Source organism: Trematomus bernacchii, unplaced genomic scaffold, assembly GCF_902827165.1.
Source record: "Trematomus bernacchii unplaced genomic scaffold, fTreBer1.1, whole genome shotgun sequence".
In the NCBI taxonomy this organism is placed as follows: domain Eukaryota; kingdom Metazoa; phylum Chordata; class Actinopteri; order Perciformes; family Nototheniidae; genus Trematomus; species Trematomus bernacchii.
In genome coordinates, this window is record NW_022987614.1 from 1,910,784 (window position 1) to 1,930,687 (window position 19,904).

The 19,904-nt window shown below is 37.8% G+C and overlaps 1 protein-coding gene across 2 annotated transcripts in view; it reads right to left on the reverse strand.

Moving 5' to 3' along the window:
* Positions 1-13,719, reverse strand: part of LOC117483729 (extended synaptotagmin-2-like) — a 56,289-nt gene extending 42,570 nt beyond the window's left edge. For both annotated transcript variants that reach the window (XM_034132077.1, XM_034132076.1), the window contains exons 1-2: positions 13,553-13,719; positions 11,520-11,907 (exon numbers count right to left, since the gene is read on the reverse strand). In XM_034132077.1, coding sequence (XP_033987968.1) covers positions 11,520-11,900 — 381 coding nt within the window. In that variant the 5' untranslated portion in view covers positions 11,901-11,907; positions 13,553-13,719. The remainder of the gene's footprint in view (positions 1-11,519; positions 11,908-13,552) is intronic.
* Positions 13,720-19,904: the final 6,185 nt, after the last annotated feature.

Below are 19,904 nucleotides of genomic sequence, written 5' to 3' on the forward strand. Positions count from 1 at the left end.
GAGAAAGGTCTCATCGATCATCGTGCAAACTGCTTATTCTGGTGGAATACATGGCCGGCATCTTGTTCCCTTATCAACCAGAAGTGCTTCTTTATAAGTGCTGAAAACAGAGTATCTTAAGCCAAATGTAAGCGTTTAAGACGCTCTAAATCAATATCCCCAAGATGGAAATGTTCTCCAGTTTTTACGCTTCAGGAAAATTAATACAGTTTCCATCAAGGCTGCAAAATCAGGGTTAGGGTTAGGGTCAAACATAGCTTTTTATTTGATATCTTACATCTTGCAGTAAACTGGGAAGACATTTACATTTGAGGTAGTGTCTCTTTCCAAACCTAAAAATAAAAGGTTTTCCTTAAAGATTTAAGATGAGGGAGACTGCTATGTTTTAAGTGACTTCTTCCTGTCCCTTCAGCCAGTTTCTGCTTTACAGGTAATAACATTTTACAATGCATTTACTAAAACATACAAAGCCTTTCAATAGGAAGGAGTGGAGAGAGAAAAACGAGTTGCTCCAGCTGTGAGTGCATGAAGTAGAAATGTCTTGTCTCTGAATCAGAACATTGGATTTCTATTTCAAACATTGAGTATAAGGAGTTACTTACATTTAAGGCAGTGTGGGGGGGATAACATGAATTTAAGCTAGAATATGCCTTTTCATCCTCATTTGTAGTGATCTGTACCAACAAATGTGGATTCAAACACCCCCACACTTTAACCTCAACAACTGTTTTAAATCCAATGTACTGGAAGCGAGTGTTTTAAGAGAAAAACCATTGAAAACATTCACAGACTGGAGGTGAAAGCAGGGCAGAGCAGCACGAGGCTTGTTCTGTTTCGAAAGTAGAAATGTCTTTGGAGGTTTTGGATCTATATCAGAACATTGGATGTTCTTTAAAACATTGAGTACAAGGAGTGACTTTAATTTAAGGCAGTTTGGGGGGGATAACATGGTTATTATATTCATTTAAAGTCAAGATTGTAGCTAAAATATGCCTTTTCATCCTTATTCGTAGTGTGAAAAGGGCAACGATCTGTACCCACAAACTTAGATTGAAACACCCCCACACTTTAACCTTAAGAACTGTTTTAAATCCAATGTGTTGGAGGCGAGTGTTTTAAGAGAAAAACCATTGAAAACATTCACAAACTGGAGGTGAAAGCAGGGCAGAGCAGCACAAGGCTTGTTCTGTTTCTCCACATTGTTTCCATTCTCCAGCGTGGAGCAGAGCCCAGCCCTTTGGCACATCAGAAGAAGAAACCCCACCCAGAACATGTCATCCGAGAGCAGAGAAAGAGAGGAGGAGGAGGAGGAGGAGGTGGAGAGGAACAGAAAGAGGCGTAGAGAGAGAATCAGAAACACTGCGGTGGTAGCTTTCCATGTCTGTCTATTCAAAGGCAGATGGAAAAGTCGGACTGGTTGCAACTACATTGTTTTTAAATGTGCCATCAAGGGAAGAGGGTTGGAGGAGTTTGACTGAACATTTCCAGCAACACCCACCTTTATATTCATAGTTACACACACCCACACTGACTCAAACACTGGCATACCTCATCTGAAGGGTGCCAAACAGTGTGACGTCACGTTGTGTCACGTGACTTGAATTTTGAATTGAGCCGTTCCCTTTATAGATACTATCTCTTTACGTATTAGTGATGGGAATTGCGGCTCTTTTTAGTGAGCCGGATCATTTGGCTCGGCTCACTAAGAAGAGCCGGCTCTTTCGGCTCCTAAACGGCTCTTTATGTTACCACAGTTTACCACGGAGCCTCAGTTTCGCCGCTACGAGGCTCCGGCGCTCGCAGTTCACGCGCGTGCTCCACTAGCACCCCCCGCCAAGGCTTGCCGGCAGTACACTTTCCGTCACAGGAACACGCTTTGCGGGCGGCGAAAATGATCCCAACAGACTCCTTTGCCCTTTGAGGGATGTCCTTGTCCTTTTTCCTTTTCCTCATTTCAAGTTATAAAAACTCTCGATCTTCTCTCGAATTATTTATTTTTTGTACGCCCTCGTCAAATGACGGCAAGACGCCCCCCTGGCGGAAACACTGCCACCAACACATGTTCGAATCCTACCAGGCATTTAGGAGATTACCATTGTTTCTATTGGCTCGTGAGCGATGCAAATCTAATAGCCACTTGGTGCTTATTTTGTGTCCTAGGATGGAGTGGATTTGCATAACAGCAGGGTTTCCCACACATAGACTGTACTTGGGCGGGCCGCCCAGGTATATTAACGGCCGCCCAAGTAGTTTTTCGTTTTTTTTATATATTATTTATTTTTATTTTTTTTATTCGCCCGCGACCACGACGCCATCTGCGATCGATTAACTTGTAGACAATGATCGCTCGCTCTACGCCTCCTGTACCCACTCCCGGACTGGCCATCGGGAGGACCGGGGGGTTTCCCGATGGCCTGGCCTGTTAAGTGGTCTGCCTCACACAGGGTGACTGGCTGTCTACATGATGTGGCCTGCCTCACACAGGGTGACTGGCTGTCTACATGATGTGGCCTGCCGACATGGCCACTGTCATACAGATCATAAATCAAAGCCCTCGATTGGTCCCCTAGAGGATTTGAGGTCCACCCCTACTTAAAATCACATTGATAGGTTCCTAAATACATTTAACATTTTTTTTTAAATAGTAACCCATGTCCATATGTTTATTTGTGGGTAGTATATTTAAACTATAGGGCTATCACTATGGGCCCTGGCTGTACCTGTTCGCTCTGCCATGGCGTGAAGGGTCTGCTAACAAGCGACCAACAGAAAGGTTAATGTTAATGTTGATGTTGTTGCACGTCACAAAGACACGTCACCTCAACCCCCCCCCCCGCTACCAGCACCCCCCCAAGTATATTTCAGATCTGTGGGAAACACTGAACAGTGATGACTTCTGTTTGTTTTGGTTTCACCCGATTCACCTTTGCTCAACTTCTACTTAATCTGATGTAGTTAAAGGTACAGTAGGGTAGTTAAGTTTGAGAAACCGGCTCGAGATACACTTTTTGTTATATTCCATGGAATGCTCTTAACATCCCGATAGCAATGAATATCTTAAGTGCTTTGACAAAAATGTTCTCCGGTTGTGTATTTTCAAATTCTAGCGATCTCGAGCCGGTTTCTCAAACTTACCTACCCTACCTTTAAATGTGATAACACAATCAATCACAATCCAAAGGCGCTTAAACTACTTAAAAATCAATCATCTGAAAGTAAAAACCTGCTTGTTAACAGCTCTGATTAAGGTAAGGATACTAAACTAATACACAAGAGTCATGGAGTCTTAAAGCACTGGTGAAAAACCATTTCACATATAGTCAAAATATCTGTAAAAACTGTCTTAAAACATATGAAAATCCTCTTAATAAATGTCTCTTCACACTGGCCACACAAGTCCTTTGGGCTATTGAAACACATTCCTAAATTGCGCTGCTCAAATTTCAGCTCTTGTATTGTGTATACTTTAACAGGAATGTGGTTTTACTGTATGCCCTGTAGCCCCATATCTTATGTCATGCATTGCTAATTACATTAAGGCTGCAGCCACACAAGGACGATAACGGAAACGCACCGAAATCGTCTATCCATCTGATAGAGAACTGTAGCGGATACGACCGTTATCGTCCTCGTGTGGCTGCAGCCTAAGAGCTTTAAAGGTTGCACATGGGAGTCTGGCTCTGATTATCTTTTGCTCATTTCCTCACAAACATTATGATTTTCCAGCTCATATGGATCAAAGGATTAAAGAGCATTCGAGTGATCATGGATTATGGACAGAGACTAAAAAAAGCACATGAAAGTAATGTTGCATGATGAGAGCAAATGTGTGGGATGTTTGTTACGTGATGAAATGAGTGAAACATTTATTTGAAAAACAAAAACAAAAGCCTTTTTCTTGAAGTTGTTACTTTTTAAATTTTCAGCATTTATCCAGTTCTGAACTTTCTAAAGTTTATACTTTCATTTTGAATTCATAGTATCTAGCAGGCATAATTTAAAACCACATTATATTTATATTGTTACTGAAAGTAGGGCTGAACCTAATATGTATTTACTGTACATTACCAATTATTACACAATTACTCTATCTTGGCCAGGACTCAAAGACATTTTTAATCCTAATGAGAATTATTCTCCTGGTTAAAAAACTTGTGCTCCTATTGGCTAGCGCTCCAACACATTGTACGTGATACACCTGAACATCAGCAGGAGAGGACTCTTTAAAGTAGAGACACTACATACTGATATACACCTGAACATCAGCAGGAGAGGACTCTTTAAAGTAGAGACACTACATACTGATATACACCTGAACATCAGCAGGAGAGGACTCTTTAAAGTAGAGACACTACATACTGATATACACCTGAACATCAGCAGGAGAGGACTCTTTAAAGTAGAGATACTACATACTGATATACACCTGAACATCAGCAGGAGAGGACTCTTTAAAGTAGAGACACTACATACTGATATACACCTGAACATCAGCAGGAGAGGACTCTTTAAAGTAGAGACACTACATACTGATATACACCTGAACATCAGCAGGAGAGGACTCTTTAAAGTAGAGACACTACATACTGATATACACCTGAACATCAGCAGGAGAGGACTCTTTAAAGTAGAGACACTACATACTGATATACACCTGAACATCAGCAGGAGAGGACTCTTTAAAGTAGAGACACTACATACTGATATACACCTGAACATCAGCAGGAGAGGACTCTTTAAAGTAGAGACACTACATACTGATATACACCTGAACATCAGCAGGAGAGGACTCTTTAAAGTAGAGACACTACATACTGATATACACCTGAACATCAGCAGGAGAGGACTCTTTAAAGTAGAGACACTACATACTGATATACACCTGAACATCAGCAGGAGAGGACTCTTTAAAGTAGAGACACTACATACTGATATACACCTGAACATCAGCAGGAGAGGACTCTTTAAAGTAGAGACACTACATACTGATATACACCTGAACATCAGCAGGAGAGGACTCTTTAAAGTAGAGACACTACATACTGATATACACCTGAACATCAGCAGGAGAGGACTCTTTAAAGTAGAGACACTACATACTGATATACACCTGAACATTTGCATAATATGGCTCCTTTAAAGGTTGCCATGTTTCTCCGTGTGTCCAGTGATGTTTCTGACCCATGGTTGCCACAGTCCCTGTTTAGACTCTGCAATATAACTTTAAATACTCCTGAACACCAGCGGGGCCACAACAACCGAAATAAAGCCTTTATAGATGCTGCTTGTGTCTGACAGCAGCGATAAAACTGCACCATTACCTCAGGCATTCTCAGCCTGTTGACTCTGAGCTGCTACCCACACTGACTCATTCTCTGCATATTTCTTGAAAGAGTGAGAGAAGAAGAAGAAGAAGTCTGGCTCTCCACCAAAAGTCCATAATTCAGGGATCATCAGAGTTGTTGACTTTACATGCAGAGTGAGTAGGTGGCTCTATTCAGCGTATTGCATTGTATTCATTGTGTGTGCAACTGGGGTGGAAATAAAGAGGTTTAAAAAGGACATTAAAATTCACTGAAACCCCTAAATAAATTAAGTTGTTGCTAGAGCCGCACGATTAATCAAAATGTTATCAAATTCGAATAGTGGGCTCGTGCAATATCTAAATTGAATTTGACTTATTCTCTGCATTTAAAAAGGTAATCTACAGAATCCTTGTTTGGTAAATATTCCCATTTTTCAACGATAATATGGATCAAAAAGTCGTTCACTCTAATATCGCAATTAGGGGAAAGTGGGAGATTGTTGTGAAAACAAAACCTTCCACAACTGGCTTGAATTTCATGACAGGAAAATAGAAATGTTGCATCTATTAGAAAACAAACAAAGAGAAAGATGGTAGAAACTAATTACCGCTTTACTTTTGTGCTTAAACTTTAACCAATCAAATTGTATTCATTTGGCAGAAACATTTGCAGCTGAATACTCGTGTAAAAAGTAAAATAATTCAAATATATATTGTATTTACTCATGAAAGTGTAGAGTGTTGTTGTACACACTCAGACTATGTTTTTAAGGCACTGTTTAAACGGGAGGCCGTAACGGAACCACGGAAACGGACCCCTCAAACGATAACAGGTCCCAAGGTGGATAGATCTGCGGACGGAACACTCTGAGGGGCCAAACGGCTCCGTGTGTACGTCCTATACGATCATTTCCTGATAACGATGAAGCCATAGCCTCTACCCACCTCTGCTGCTCACTGCTGTAGCATGGTCAGTAGCTACTGTCAGTAGCTACTGACCATGCTACAGATGTTAGTGCAAATCTACAGCTCCTCTACCACAACCATCAGCAACAAGTGGACATGGAGAACTACATGAACTACATGTTGCTAAATCCACCGCGGAGAATAAACAAAAGGGCAACCAGGCAACCAGGCAACCATGGCAACCATGCTCGGGGGGGGGGGGGTCTTCTTCGCTGCTTTTGGTGTATTTTGTGGCGGAAGTACGCCACTTACAGGCCCGGCATATGTACTACAGCGTCTCCAGCGGGTCGAGCGGTCTCGTGTGAAGGGACACGTTTATTGAGCCGTATCCGTGTGAATGGAATACTTTTTTGATATCGAATTCGGTTTGTTTGCTTTCCCGCGTAAATGGGGCCTAAATGTTTAACATTGGGCCCTGGAAATTACTAGATTTGTGGACTATTTTCTGTGATTTCATAGCCTTGATGACACAAAGCCTAAGGAGGTAACAATTACCTCACTCCATTGAAAATACCTCTTGGTATCGGGGCGTTAATCTTTACATAATCCTTAGAAATTACAATCAAAAGCTCTTTTGTTTAAGCAGATTACTAAAGTACGAACAGCCACTTTGGCAGGACATTAACCACAAATGAGAAATGCTTAGGGACCTTCAGTTTAAAAAACTTCAGGGCAGAACAGTTAGAGAAAGTGTTCTAGATTGGATGGAATTAGTCACATTAAATTAGATTAAAATAAATGAGTTGTTTGATTGATCACTTAATCATTCAATGGAAATGTTTTGTTGGAGATTAGGTTTTTAAATGCGAGAATTTCGAAGTATTGGACAAAAAAGTAACTTTAAGACTTCAACCTGCACATTGGGAAGTTGCGATTGGCAATTTGAAAGTATTTGTTCCTGATCCTCATTTTACCAACAAGTAATCTGCCAGTAACACAAACTGGCTCCTAACTACGATTATTTCACGCTGACTCAAGGTCTTCTATAAGCTTCTAATCATTGGGTTCTGAGGTCAGTGTGATAGAGGTGAAAAAGATAAAGTATCTTCTACTGTATTAAGGACAGACTGACAGCGTCTGAGTGTCTTTCAGGGGTCAAAGTTCACAGCTGATTGGTAATCAGTAAAACATGTTAATCCTTCAGACGTACTTTCACTCGCTTGTGTGTCAGTTTCCCTTTAATCAGGCAAAAACAATGAGCTGCCAATCACCATTGTTTGGTTTATACATTCAAACGTTTATACATTAGTCCCGTTGATGTGGGTTAAAAAATGTTTGACTAAAAGATAAGCTAGCTGACTCCTAAAACAACAAAAAAGACAGCTGCTCTACCAACACTCTGTCTCTTCCTTATTCTACTTTGTAGACAAAAACATAGCTGATCGTTTTGTATTGGGCCCAGGCTTTAGATTGGTGCAGGAATGAGTCCTAAACCTAGAAATTAGTCAGCATTTAAGCACTTACAAGTTCCCTCTACTTGAAGTCAAGGGCTTTTTTTTGGTAAGATTACTTGAATAAGGTCTGTGGTTAATATAAGACAATGTTTTTTTTTTTTTATTATATATATATATATATATATATATATATATATATATATATATATATATATATATATATATATATATATATATTTTTGGTGGTCTAATGGATAGTGAGGTGGGCTGATTGCGAGTTCAAATCCCGCTTGGAACACCACTACTAGTGTGCCCTTGAGTAAGGCCCTCAGTTACTCCAGGGAGAATGTCCCTGTAATTGGTCATCGTAAGTCGCTTTGGAATAAGGCGTCTGCTAAATGCCTAAATTGTAAATTATATTTTTGGGAGAATAAACCCCACAGATCCTCAACTCCGGTGTGTCTCACTCATTAACAACGCAACACAGAGCAACAAGAATGTTCTCTGCTACAGTAGCCATGAACTCGCATGTATTTTGTTATTTGAGGGGGGGGGGTGGATGCGTGGGCCACCCAAATAGGTTAAGGTAGGGCTGTGCAATTAATCGTATTTTAATCGCAATTACGATTTTGGCCTGCCACAATTACGAAAACAACATAATCGAAAAAAACGATTATTTTGCTTTGCTAGGTTGTGACAGTGCACTGCAACATATTTGATCAAATGTATTTGTATTTATCATATTTATATATGTTTAGTAGCTTGTTGAAGTGCGCTCCAAAATATTTGTTGATCTTGTTTATTGGTATTTATTATTTTTATATTATTTATGTATCATTTATTTTTGTATTGGTTTTTCAGTTGAATTATACATTCAGGGAAATCAACAGTTAAAGAGATACTGTTCAAATTATTATTTGTATTTAAAAGTTCAATAAATGGATGTTTTCAAAGTCAATGAATAATCGTATTTAATAATCGTGATATCAATTATTGACCAAAATAATCGTGATTATGATTTTTGCCATAATCGCACAGCCCTAGGTTAAGGGGCCTTTGGCTTTTCTTGCCGGGGGGGAGGGGGGGGTGCGGTGCCCCCACAAATACAATCAAATTATGTGGGAAACACTGTAAGCAGAAGAGATTTAAATGTTTTGTTCTACGACATAAAAAAACAGCGATTGCTAACAAGTGTCTAAATGAGTCAACTAAACGTCATCAATCCCATCATTAGCCACCTTTAGCTTAGCGGTGGTGTTGTGAAGTCATGCGACCGTGCTGTAGTTCCTTTATAGCATAACGTTAGCTTTTTACTTCAGAAATCATAAAGTGGTGTTAATATTTGGAGATTATCCTGCTGAACAAAACGTGTAAGCATCATAAACGTTTTTTTTTTACACAGAGCTTATATTCTGCAATTTTATCGAAAACCAATGGAAAAAACAAAGACTAAACGTCATCACGCCGAACATTATCCGCCTTAAGGTAAGCGGTGGTGATGTGTCATGTGACCGTGATGTAGTTTGTTTAAAGCCAAGTTTAGCATTTTACTTCTGGAGATTGCATTTACACTTCAACAATTACAAAGTGGTGTTAATATGTGGAGATTATCCTTCTGAGCAAAACATATCATTATCAGAAACATATATTCAAAAACCCAATGGAAAATCCCATTGTGTTTTAATGGAGGGAGCCCTTGTGTTATGGTCAGCCTACAAAAACACATCATCACTGCACCACTCTATTGCTGAGTTCTGTGTTTCTCAAGGTCTGTGTGATAATGGATGTGTTGATGGGATGCTTTGTGGCTGGGTTTGAGTCCCGCTGGCAGCCTGCCATCCACTCAGCCTCCCACAGTTTTTCCAGCATCATCAGCCATAAACTAAAATATGATGGCAGACTGGGAACCTCTTTATTACCGAGGCACTGTCTAAATCTCTCAAGTCACTGAAAGGCTCTGGTATGAAATGCTTCATAATTACATTTAAAAAATAGACCACATAAAATATGATGGTATAGATCAAGTGTGGGTTGCTGGTAATATTGATGTTCAACTACACATTTTGTTGACATCATTGTTGACACTATTAAATGAATATGGACCAACACCAGCAATACAAAAAAGGAAAACTCACAAGACTAACTGGGAAAGTAAGGTCACTTTAAAATGCTCCAATTCACTCAGCAGGAATGCTTTTAAAAAAGGTGCCACTATTACAAATAACAGATAATGGTACCAAGGTCAACATAATACTTGCATATAAATAAACTTGTTTTTAGAGTAGTAATAACAAAATCCATATACTTAATAGCGGCTTTATTATGTTGATTAAACTGTTCTATTAAATTAGCTAAAATGTGGTTTTGTAAAGGTAAACTACAATACAATATTAGGTTTCTATCATGCATGCAGAGATAGGTCGAGCACACAACCAATCAAAATGAAAACAATTTGTCCTGAATTCTGTGTTATCGTCTGGCCTTCACTAGAAAAAGGAAGATCAGAGATATGTCAGGTCAATTTGACTTTATCACCCTACAGAATAACACCATTTGAAAACCCCTTAAGTGTGATGCGTATTTAACAAGGCTTGAAAATCATAAATGGAACCATTACTGAACTAAAGTCTTCTATCTATTGCCCTGCTCTAAAAAAAAAAGGCTTTGGGAAAAGCATTGTACTCTCAGCCAACACGGGCCGAAAGAGATAATTTGCAAAGTAAGCTCTGACAAGCAAATGTTACTGGCTCACTGTGACTCCTCTCCATTCCTTCTTGCACTTTGGGAACCAACATTTTTTGCAGGATAAGCTTGCACATGTTGAGACGGAGAATGGCAGCTATGTTGTAGCCGTGAAGCAAGTCGACCTCCTATTCCTTCACACAGCTTTCTAAATGTGTCACAGGGAACTACGCCAAGGGGGAAGAACACGGAAAGTGAAAATTAAGAACAGGTTTGATGGCTCTCCTGCTTTTACCAGTGCCAGCGTCGGGCACCCTGTCGGCTCAGAGGCCATGTGTTAATTATTCATTGAAGACTCCCAACACTTTCGGGTGCCTCTGACGATGGAAATGCTCAAAAACGGATTAGTTCATAGAACTGATGGGGAGCTTGTGTGCAAAATGGGTGACCTTTCCGGAGGCTATTAATGAGACCATCATTAAGGAGCAACCACATTTGATTTGTCCTGTAGATTCAAATGAAATCAGAGATGAATGAATACATTGATCCCTGATTGCAAACATATTGGTCTTTGTAGGTTAAACACCAGGAAATATTATCCAAAGACAAGAAATGAAGTTGGTAATTTATGGTTTCACATTGCTGGCCATTCGGGAGTAGCCAACTGCCAACAACTGTTAATTATTCTCTATTTGTTGCAAGCTTAACTCCCCCAAAAACTGCTTTTTCACCAATAAAATTTTTGCAGCTGAGTGTTACTCAACAACAAGTCTCATAAGTTGAAATAAGTTCAGCTAAATCGTCCAGTTTCAACACATCACACGCAAGAGTTTTGAAAGGCTAACCACAGACCCAAACAAGGAAATGACAAGGTACTTGTCTCGTCCTTTGATTTCTTGAAATGTGGAAACATACTCAAGAAATCTGTTTTTCTCAAACTAAGAAAGTAGGATAGTGCTATCCAAGGTTTTCCCTAAGAGAAAAATACATGTATATTTAATTTGAGTGAAGACTAACTAGTTTCATTTTGGTTGTGGCAGGTTATCCCTATCAGCCAGTTTTGCAGGCGAACACTCAATGTTGACATCCTAAACGTCGTCATGCAGGGTGAAGAAGAACGCCCAAGGGAGGGGTGAAGCCTGAAACTCCTGTAACAACACTGGAAGACTTACCCATGGTGGTAGATCTGAAGTAGGCACACTCTGCTTCAATACTTTATCCTCATGGTCCAGGTATGCTAAGGCTCGGTTTATCCTGTAGTCCTTAGTGCCGTGGTTTTTCCTCCAATAGAACAACATGGCGAGTCCAATCAGAACCCAACTAAAGCTGAACTCAAAGTATCCCATGACGTAGATGGGGAAGATGATAGCGAAAGTCTTGACGAATGTAATCCACATTTGGGTGACATCAGTCAGAGAAGACTGAGGCCCATCGTCCAGGTCATCTGGGGACAGTGGCGGACCGATTTTGGAGCTTGTTGGGCTGCTGGGCGCTGCAATGGGTCCGTTCGCCTTGGCTCCTGGGGCCGAAGAACCCTCCATCCTGTTAGTCATTTCACCACTGGAACGACATTTTAAAAACAGGAAAAGTTATACAGTCTGCTAAACACCTGAGCTCTGCTAAGTGCCCCGATAAACATTCCTGTTTTTCATGCAATATACTTATCTATATAAATAGTTATCCACGCAATAAACCGTATTTAATTTTGCCTTAATTTACATTATTTTATTTCATATTCTGTTCTTGTACATATCATATTCTATTTACATGTATATAGACTTTTTGCACTACTTTTTATTTCGTATTTTAGTATTTTATTATATATGTTGCATTGTTGGAGGAGCTCAGGTCAGAATAATTTCATTGCCATTTCTACACTATAGCTTTGTGCATATGACAATAAAACCTTTGAATCTTGTAACAAACCTACAAAGTCGAAGCATCATTTGTAGACATTTATTGTTATGCATTCTTTTTTTATTGTATACCTCTTAATTATGTGTCCATATATCTGTATATATTAGATTGGGTGTTCAGGTGTGTATGTATGTGTATTGATTCTTATTATTTGGGACAGTAACAAACGCAATTGGATTTCTCTGTCTGTAGCACACACAGAGAAATTGACAATAAAGTTTTCTTTGACTTTTGGTCAGGATGCACAATATCTATCTCCAAAGGTCAGAAAATGACGACACAGTCATGCTGTAGTTATACCCTAAGGAATAAAACAACATTAAGCATGACAGAATAAAACAAGCCAACTGTTGAGGCTCATAAATGTACCATTGAGATTATGTGTTTTACTAACTGGTTATTTGATTAGTGCCAACACTGATGAGAAGTGTATGGACAGCACACCAGGGGGTGAATGTATAACATATTTCACTTCCTGTGAACCAAAGATGTTATAGGTTCCAAAAATACAATTTAACAGTATTTAAATGATTGGTATATTAAAAAGGCTACAATAGATATCGGGCCTAACCCAGATTGAGGCTCCATGTTACAGTAACTCCCCTTCAACAAGTAGCCTATGCAGTAAAAAGTTGACTACACAACACCCACATTAGAGCCGAATATTACCTAACGGCATTAAAATAATACTCTTTTAGTCTCCAAAACATTTCCAAATGGCATATTTATACATGTTATTCCACTGTCTACCTTCTTGTCTGGGAGGACGTCATACGAAACTCCATTGCAATATTAGCACATTTGTGTTACCTGTGGAAAATGTCAGCAGTAGCTACTTCAAAAGTGAGAACGTAATATATCATTCGTAATGTTACACAATCGTTTTTAATTCGGCATTAACGTAATACACCTACACAATTTCTTTTCTGTAAGATTTTGACTTTTAAAAGTGCTTCAACCGCTGCCTCCGCAATCTTCTGCCATCAAAACACACTGCAACGTAAAGTGTACATTTGTTAACTAAAGTACATTTTTTACTGAAAGATATTGTGTTTCGCTAGATTAAATATATGCCGAATACAAGATCACATTCTACTTAATCTAAATTGTGTATACGTTTTTGCCTACAGTGCGTAGAATTACAAATAAAGCAATTGATCTCTTTATTCCCCATTCTTTTGAAGGGAGTCTTTCGTGACGTTCTCTCCGCAAAGTGACACGTATCGGAGCTGCGTAAACCAAACACTAGCCGGAAAAAAACTACTTATTTATCAAACAACACACTCACCAGTATCGACATTCGTCCTTCCCTTTAAAAAATAAAGTAAAAAATCACTCCTCCTCTCAAGTCCACAGCATGCCGAGCAGCTTTAACTCAGATAACCCCGTCTTCCCCTTCAGCACATCTCGCTGTGAGGCGGACAGCCTGCAGGAAACTGTCATCGTGGGAAGAAGGTCAGCCTCAGACAGGGAGGGAGCTTCAAAACACAAACATAACGGCGGACCTGGGCGCCATCTTGTGGAGAGAAAATGGTGCTTCTTCTCCAACTGTCAAAGTTTCACAAATACGATATTTGAGCAGTCTTCGTAGTTGTAATGTCAATGTAGTCCACATTTGACGATATGTTGTTATACCTAGACCTAGATATATTCTTAAAATCTCTCCCAAAACGCATCCAAGACCAAACTGTCCATATTCAAATAACAAATCCAAACTCTCCTTGTTTCAAAACATTTTATTTTTTAAATAGCCTAAATATAGTTAATATTAAGTCCAACAAGTGGTTTTATTGTAGGCCTAATAGTAGGATGTCCATAGTTTTTTTATTTTTGTTGGTTTTCTTTTGGATCCGAACATCCGAACACACAAAGTTGTCTCAATGGTCTAACATTTTTATATTTTAACAAAGATAATAGGCCTACAAGGTCCCACAAATTGTAAACTGCATTTAAGGGGTCAGGTATCAGTAAATGTGTTAATTTAGCTATATTTCGGGGTAATTGATCCTCTACTGCTTGTTCAGTTGCCTTGTTCCCACTCCCTATACAAATCATTAATTGTAGGACAATACCAATAATACAATTATTGGTAGGCCTATTGTCTTAAAAGTAGTCAAATTTAAATATATGAAATCTAAATTAAATGCTACAGGAATCAGCCCGTGCGATAGGCTACTACTAACCACGTAGGCCTACAGTCTTATTTAAACATGATGTTTCCCTGATTGATCTTTCTATATACTTATTTTTATATCTCAGATATGCAAAACTGTTATTTGTGGTGTGGTCAAAATATACAACTAGTGAGGCTTCAACTATTTTCCCATCACACTTTACCAATCCCCTTACACATGCCATCAGGGATACTAGCCTTTGACCTTTGACCATTTCATCCTATCTGTTGCCTGTAATGTGGGAGCTTACACTACTATTGACCTCATTAGTTTACAGTATAAATTAGACAGCCTACTCTAATTTTCTATGTAAAATTAAAAGATACCATCTTGAAGTGGACTGTAAATGAGGAGTTTTTGAGCAGAGTTTGCACAGAGCGTGATTACCCACTAGATGTCATGGTAGTGTTTGTATAGAGTATAAATCCACATCAAGACTATAAAATACATTCTGGAGAAAAGGGGGGAGTCTGCAGAGACAGTTGAGTTGATATATTGTTTATTGAAAGAGACATTTGCATACCTTATTCATGTTGGAGTGCCGTTAAGGAGTATTCTAGGCACTACACAAATAATCATTCAGTTACATGGATGAATTATCATAATTAATTAACTGGAAAGTAAATCTCCACATAGTATATTGTAAGAAACTCAACTCAACAAAAAGGATAATTAGTTACCAATTAAATTTTCTTTTCCAACTCGAAACTGAAATGTGAGCAATATTTAAAATAATAAAAACTTTTATTTTTATCTCGCAGTTGTTAAGCTGTTCACAGTGTATTTTTCCAGGAGGTGAATACATTCAAATCAGAGCAAAACAATCATTTAGAAAGAAAAAAAAACCATGACAAGCAACAGAAAACCTTATAAGGGAAATGACTGGAACCAACAACGCCCTTCCTCTTTACAGAGCTCCCCAGAAACCACTTCAAAACTAACAAAACATGTATTTATGTCCAATCAGTGTTAATGCATGTGGGTAACGAGACAGAGGGAAAAAAATGTTGTGTACTCCGATGCTTTAGCAAACCATTTTCTTGAAATGTTTACCAATACAGCCACTTTGAATTTAATTTAAATTCATTCGAAAATTTGAGGAAAAGTAGATTTCCTTAAAGTTTATTTGAGTTATATATTGTATTGCAATGTGTACAATTGTAAACGTCTTATGTAAATATAAATATATTTATAAAATAAACGTATCTTTCACTTTTTATTTTTATATAATATGTAAAATATTTGTTATGTTTTATCTTTTTTTTTTGCACCTTTTAAAAAAAAAATATATATTTATTTGATTTATTTTTTCTTGAATGAAGCAACTTTCGCAAACCCAATTTTCCCCTGGAATAAAAAATGTGCCAAAAATAAATCATAAATATAAAAAATACAAAATAAATAAGTTGAGAAACGTAATGATAAATTGCCCTTATCTGGCTCAGGGTTTACTATGTTAACGTATTTTTTTAACACGTCACGCTGTTTAAATCCGGGTTTATACACAAGTCATAAAGTACTGGGACTGCTTTATGTTTTCTGTCTGCTCATATTAATGTCTTGTTGATACTTTCGCCCACAGCTGGTAGCTGCCAGGACAGAAACCATGTACTGAGATATGTGCATTTATAAAAAGAGAGGGGAGCATGTATTAATGTCCTGAGAGTTCCTACTGAATCATAAAGTTTCCACTCTCTCTGGCTCTTAAGTGACTTCAGCTGATAAACTGTGTGTTTCCCCAATGAACTTTACTAGATTTCAAAGAAAGACTTTCATAATCTAGTTGTAAATCTGAAAGACTCATTGAAGTGGATACATATTTCTTTTAGAGCGCCCTTTCTCACATCCGCGCAGTACAACAGTCATAGCTAGTTTCAGAATGACGCATTTGTCCTTTTAACGCTAAGTGCCAACATTGTGTAAGTATCATACTGTATTGTGCCCATGTATGTGCACATGGTAGTGTTGATGTTAAAATGAGATATGTTCAGGCAGTCAAAAAGACTGCCTGAACATATCTCATTTTAACATATTGCTAGCTTGAGCACCAGTAACCAAAAAAAACCTGGTCTAAAGCCAAGGGCGCCATATTTTCCTGCTATTTGAAGGGAACATTAACCAGATTAGGATGGGTTTATAATGCACATACACTCTTGCTACCAAAAAGTCTGCTTTAATCCATATTTGTTAGCATTTAGCCTTTGCACTTAACACTTTTTATGCTGCAAATGTCAAATGTGGAATACAAATAACGCAATTTAGGAACCACAAAAGCATAATGACAGAGGGAAAACATGAAATGATATGAATATATCAATATTTTCCTCCACCATATTATGAAATGAAAAAGCAAACTCATTACGACAAAAAATACGATATATTTGTTTATTATAAACCAATAAATGTACTTCCATGGCTTCCACATGAACTCTTTTGACACAACATTAAGGGGGCTTTAATATGAACTCCATTTAACATCACACACAATTCCATTTGCTTAATATGCAAACTAGAAACTATTTACACAAATTCATAAACGTCCAACAATGGTTTTATCCTCTTTTAAAGAAAGAAAAGAATAGGCACAATAGCTGCGCATCACACAATTTTTTCTTCAAATGTCTAACCGAAAAGTGAAATAATTTCAAATGTATTTAGAGTTAGGGTTATGGGTTACTCAAGGTAACAGGGTTGTTGTGGGGTGAGTGAGTGTTTGGATCCAGACTTCACAGTTGGATTTAGACAAACAAACCCCGGCTCCCTGTTATTCCCCCCCCCCCCTCTCAGTGTATTGTGGGAAAACATCTAACACAGGGCTTCTGTTTGGCTCTGATAGTCCGCACAGAAATGATTTGGCGGGGATGAAAAGAGTACTGGATCGCTGCCGTCTGTAGTCTTTTGGTAATAAAGAAGTGGATAAACTGTGAACTGCAGGTGGTAAGCATCATGGGCCAATTAAAGAGGCCACATTCTGCTCATTTTCAGGTTCATATTTGTATTTAGTGCCTCTTCTGGGACATGTCTCCATGCTTTCATGTTCAAAAAGAGAAAGAAAATTCCATCTGGAGGGAACAAAGGGATCCTTTGCAGACCATTTACATGCACAGAAATCCATATGACACACTATAAAGGGATAATCCCACAAAGCATAATAGGGCCTATTTAACAGCTATTGTAACCATGAAGAATGTCTTTTGTAAGATAAAAGAACAAGGCATATTAATGATTAGGTAATGTTCAAAGCATTGAATGAAATATGTAAATGTGAAGACATTTTATTAATTGTATAGTGATATTTTTAATAGTAGAAGTAAAGTTAAAAAAAAGTACAATATTACAGTAGAAAGTACAATATTTGCTTCCAAAATGTAGTATGGAAACAATATATAAAAATCGTACTTAAGTTTTATTAGGCTACTTGACTTAATATAGTCTACTTGCCCAAATAAAAAAGCCAAATAAGAAAAAAAAAAATACCATCTCTTCTCTATTCGTGCAGGATGTAGGCTTACAAGATACATGTAATTATTTCAGGGACAAAAAGAATAACAAACAAATAGCAACTATAAGTATTTTCCAAATATCTGTCGTTGTATCATGACAATCAAAATTCCATCGTAAACGAGAACAAATATGGTGGGGGGGGAATTCCGGAAGTGAAGGTAAATTAAGGTTTTATTTTGAAATACAGCACCGGAAGTCTCTGTGCTCATCGTTGGAGACTTGTCTGCAGGTCACTGATCTCTCTCTGCACGTTAACTCAGTGGAGGGAAACAGTGGGGATACACACCATCACTGGATTCTCATGCATTTTCATCCGTTTTTTCTGCACTTTCATGGAATTAAAACAGTATTCAGACCCTGTTGTCGGGATGGAGAAGTCTAAAGTGGATTTTAAATGAAGTCCGAACTCCTGGTTTTATTTATTACCTGCGTGAGGACCTGTGAGAGGATTCAACCTGAGGAGGAAACATGAAAAGTTTGCTTTTTCTCACCTTGTGTTTCTCCACCTTTCTGCTCATGGTGAGTCTTTTATCTACTTACTTACAGGGATGTTTTAATGCAAACGATTTCATATCAAACACAAATTATGCTGACTATTAATTTGTGGTTTCTAGCATTAAAATGTAAATCACAAATACTAATTTCAATTGCACACCTGGATGACAAAAATGAAAGATACATGTCGAGATTTGACATTGTTATTGTCATTACTAATGGTGAAATATCACATTTATATTGCTCATAACATTATATTATTACCTTATATGGACATGTGTGTGGAGTTGTCCTACTTTAGGGTCGTTTATTTTCTGATGTCTTAGTGTAAGCTTGATTTAATGATTATGTCATGTGAAAAAAAAAATCCCCAAATCTTATTGCATTTGAAGTCCTATAAGATAGGTTTGTGATTTGATTTTTATTATGTATTTATTTATTTGTTTTTAGACCAGACAACAAATCCTAACTTGTCAGCTTTGCCTTTTTTTATTATCTTTCAGACCACACCTGAATTCTCAATGTCACTTTGGCTTTTTATTTATATTTTAGAATTACAATATATATATTTTGTACTATTATCTGACATTTTAAAGACGTAACTATGAATCATTAATTTTTTTTAAATCATAAACTCCAGCCTTAGTCAAAAGATAACCAATTTACTGTCATACAAAACCCACCATATATTTACATTTGAGAAAATGCAATGGCCTACTACATCATAATGAAAAGTGTTAGCAATTATTTATTCTGTGGATTAATCAATGATGGACTGGTTGTTTCATCTCTAATCAGTTGAAGTGTGAAGTTTGATTATGATTGTTAATACTGCAAGTGCAATCATTCACAGACTTCCGGCTTTTTATAGGAAATCCTAGAATCTATATGTTAAAAATGGAAATTACCAAGTACATTTCTTGATAGCTAGTTCGTTCTATATCTCTCTAGGTAAAATGTCATTTGTTTTGCATCAATCTTGATACAGGGTACTTATTATATGTTATAGTTTGGATTCCTAAAGCTTTTAGTCTACCATCCCATCATTCAAGGGTGGTTCTCACTATAAGTAGCCTAATGTTTTCTTTTTGGACGGACACTATAATTTACGTTTTTTTACTATGTTCAATCTGAATTTACTTAAAAAGTAAAATATTCTATATTGATTCTGACTTTTCTACATCCAACTCACAGGTTTATCATTGCTTTGAGAAAAAAGATTATTAATTCACCCCTTTTAGAAGTGAAGATAATATAGTCATTTGTTCTGGGAATGTCATTTTCGAGCCTGAGACCTGAAAAACAGGCTCAGGGCTTAACTGGTTAAGTGAATAGCCAACATTTTCCCTATTCCAGCTTCGAAAAATGTGAGGTTGTGTTGCCTCTTTCCCTCCTATTAGATCATAAACTAAATATATTTGTGATTTGAAATGACAGAAAGCAAACTGTACACGTCTTCTTTGGCTC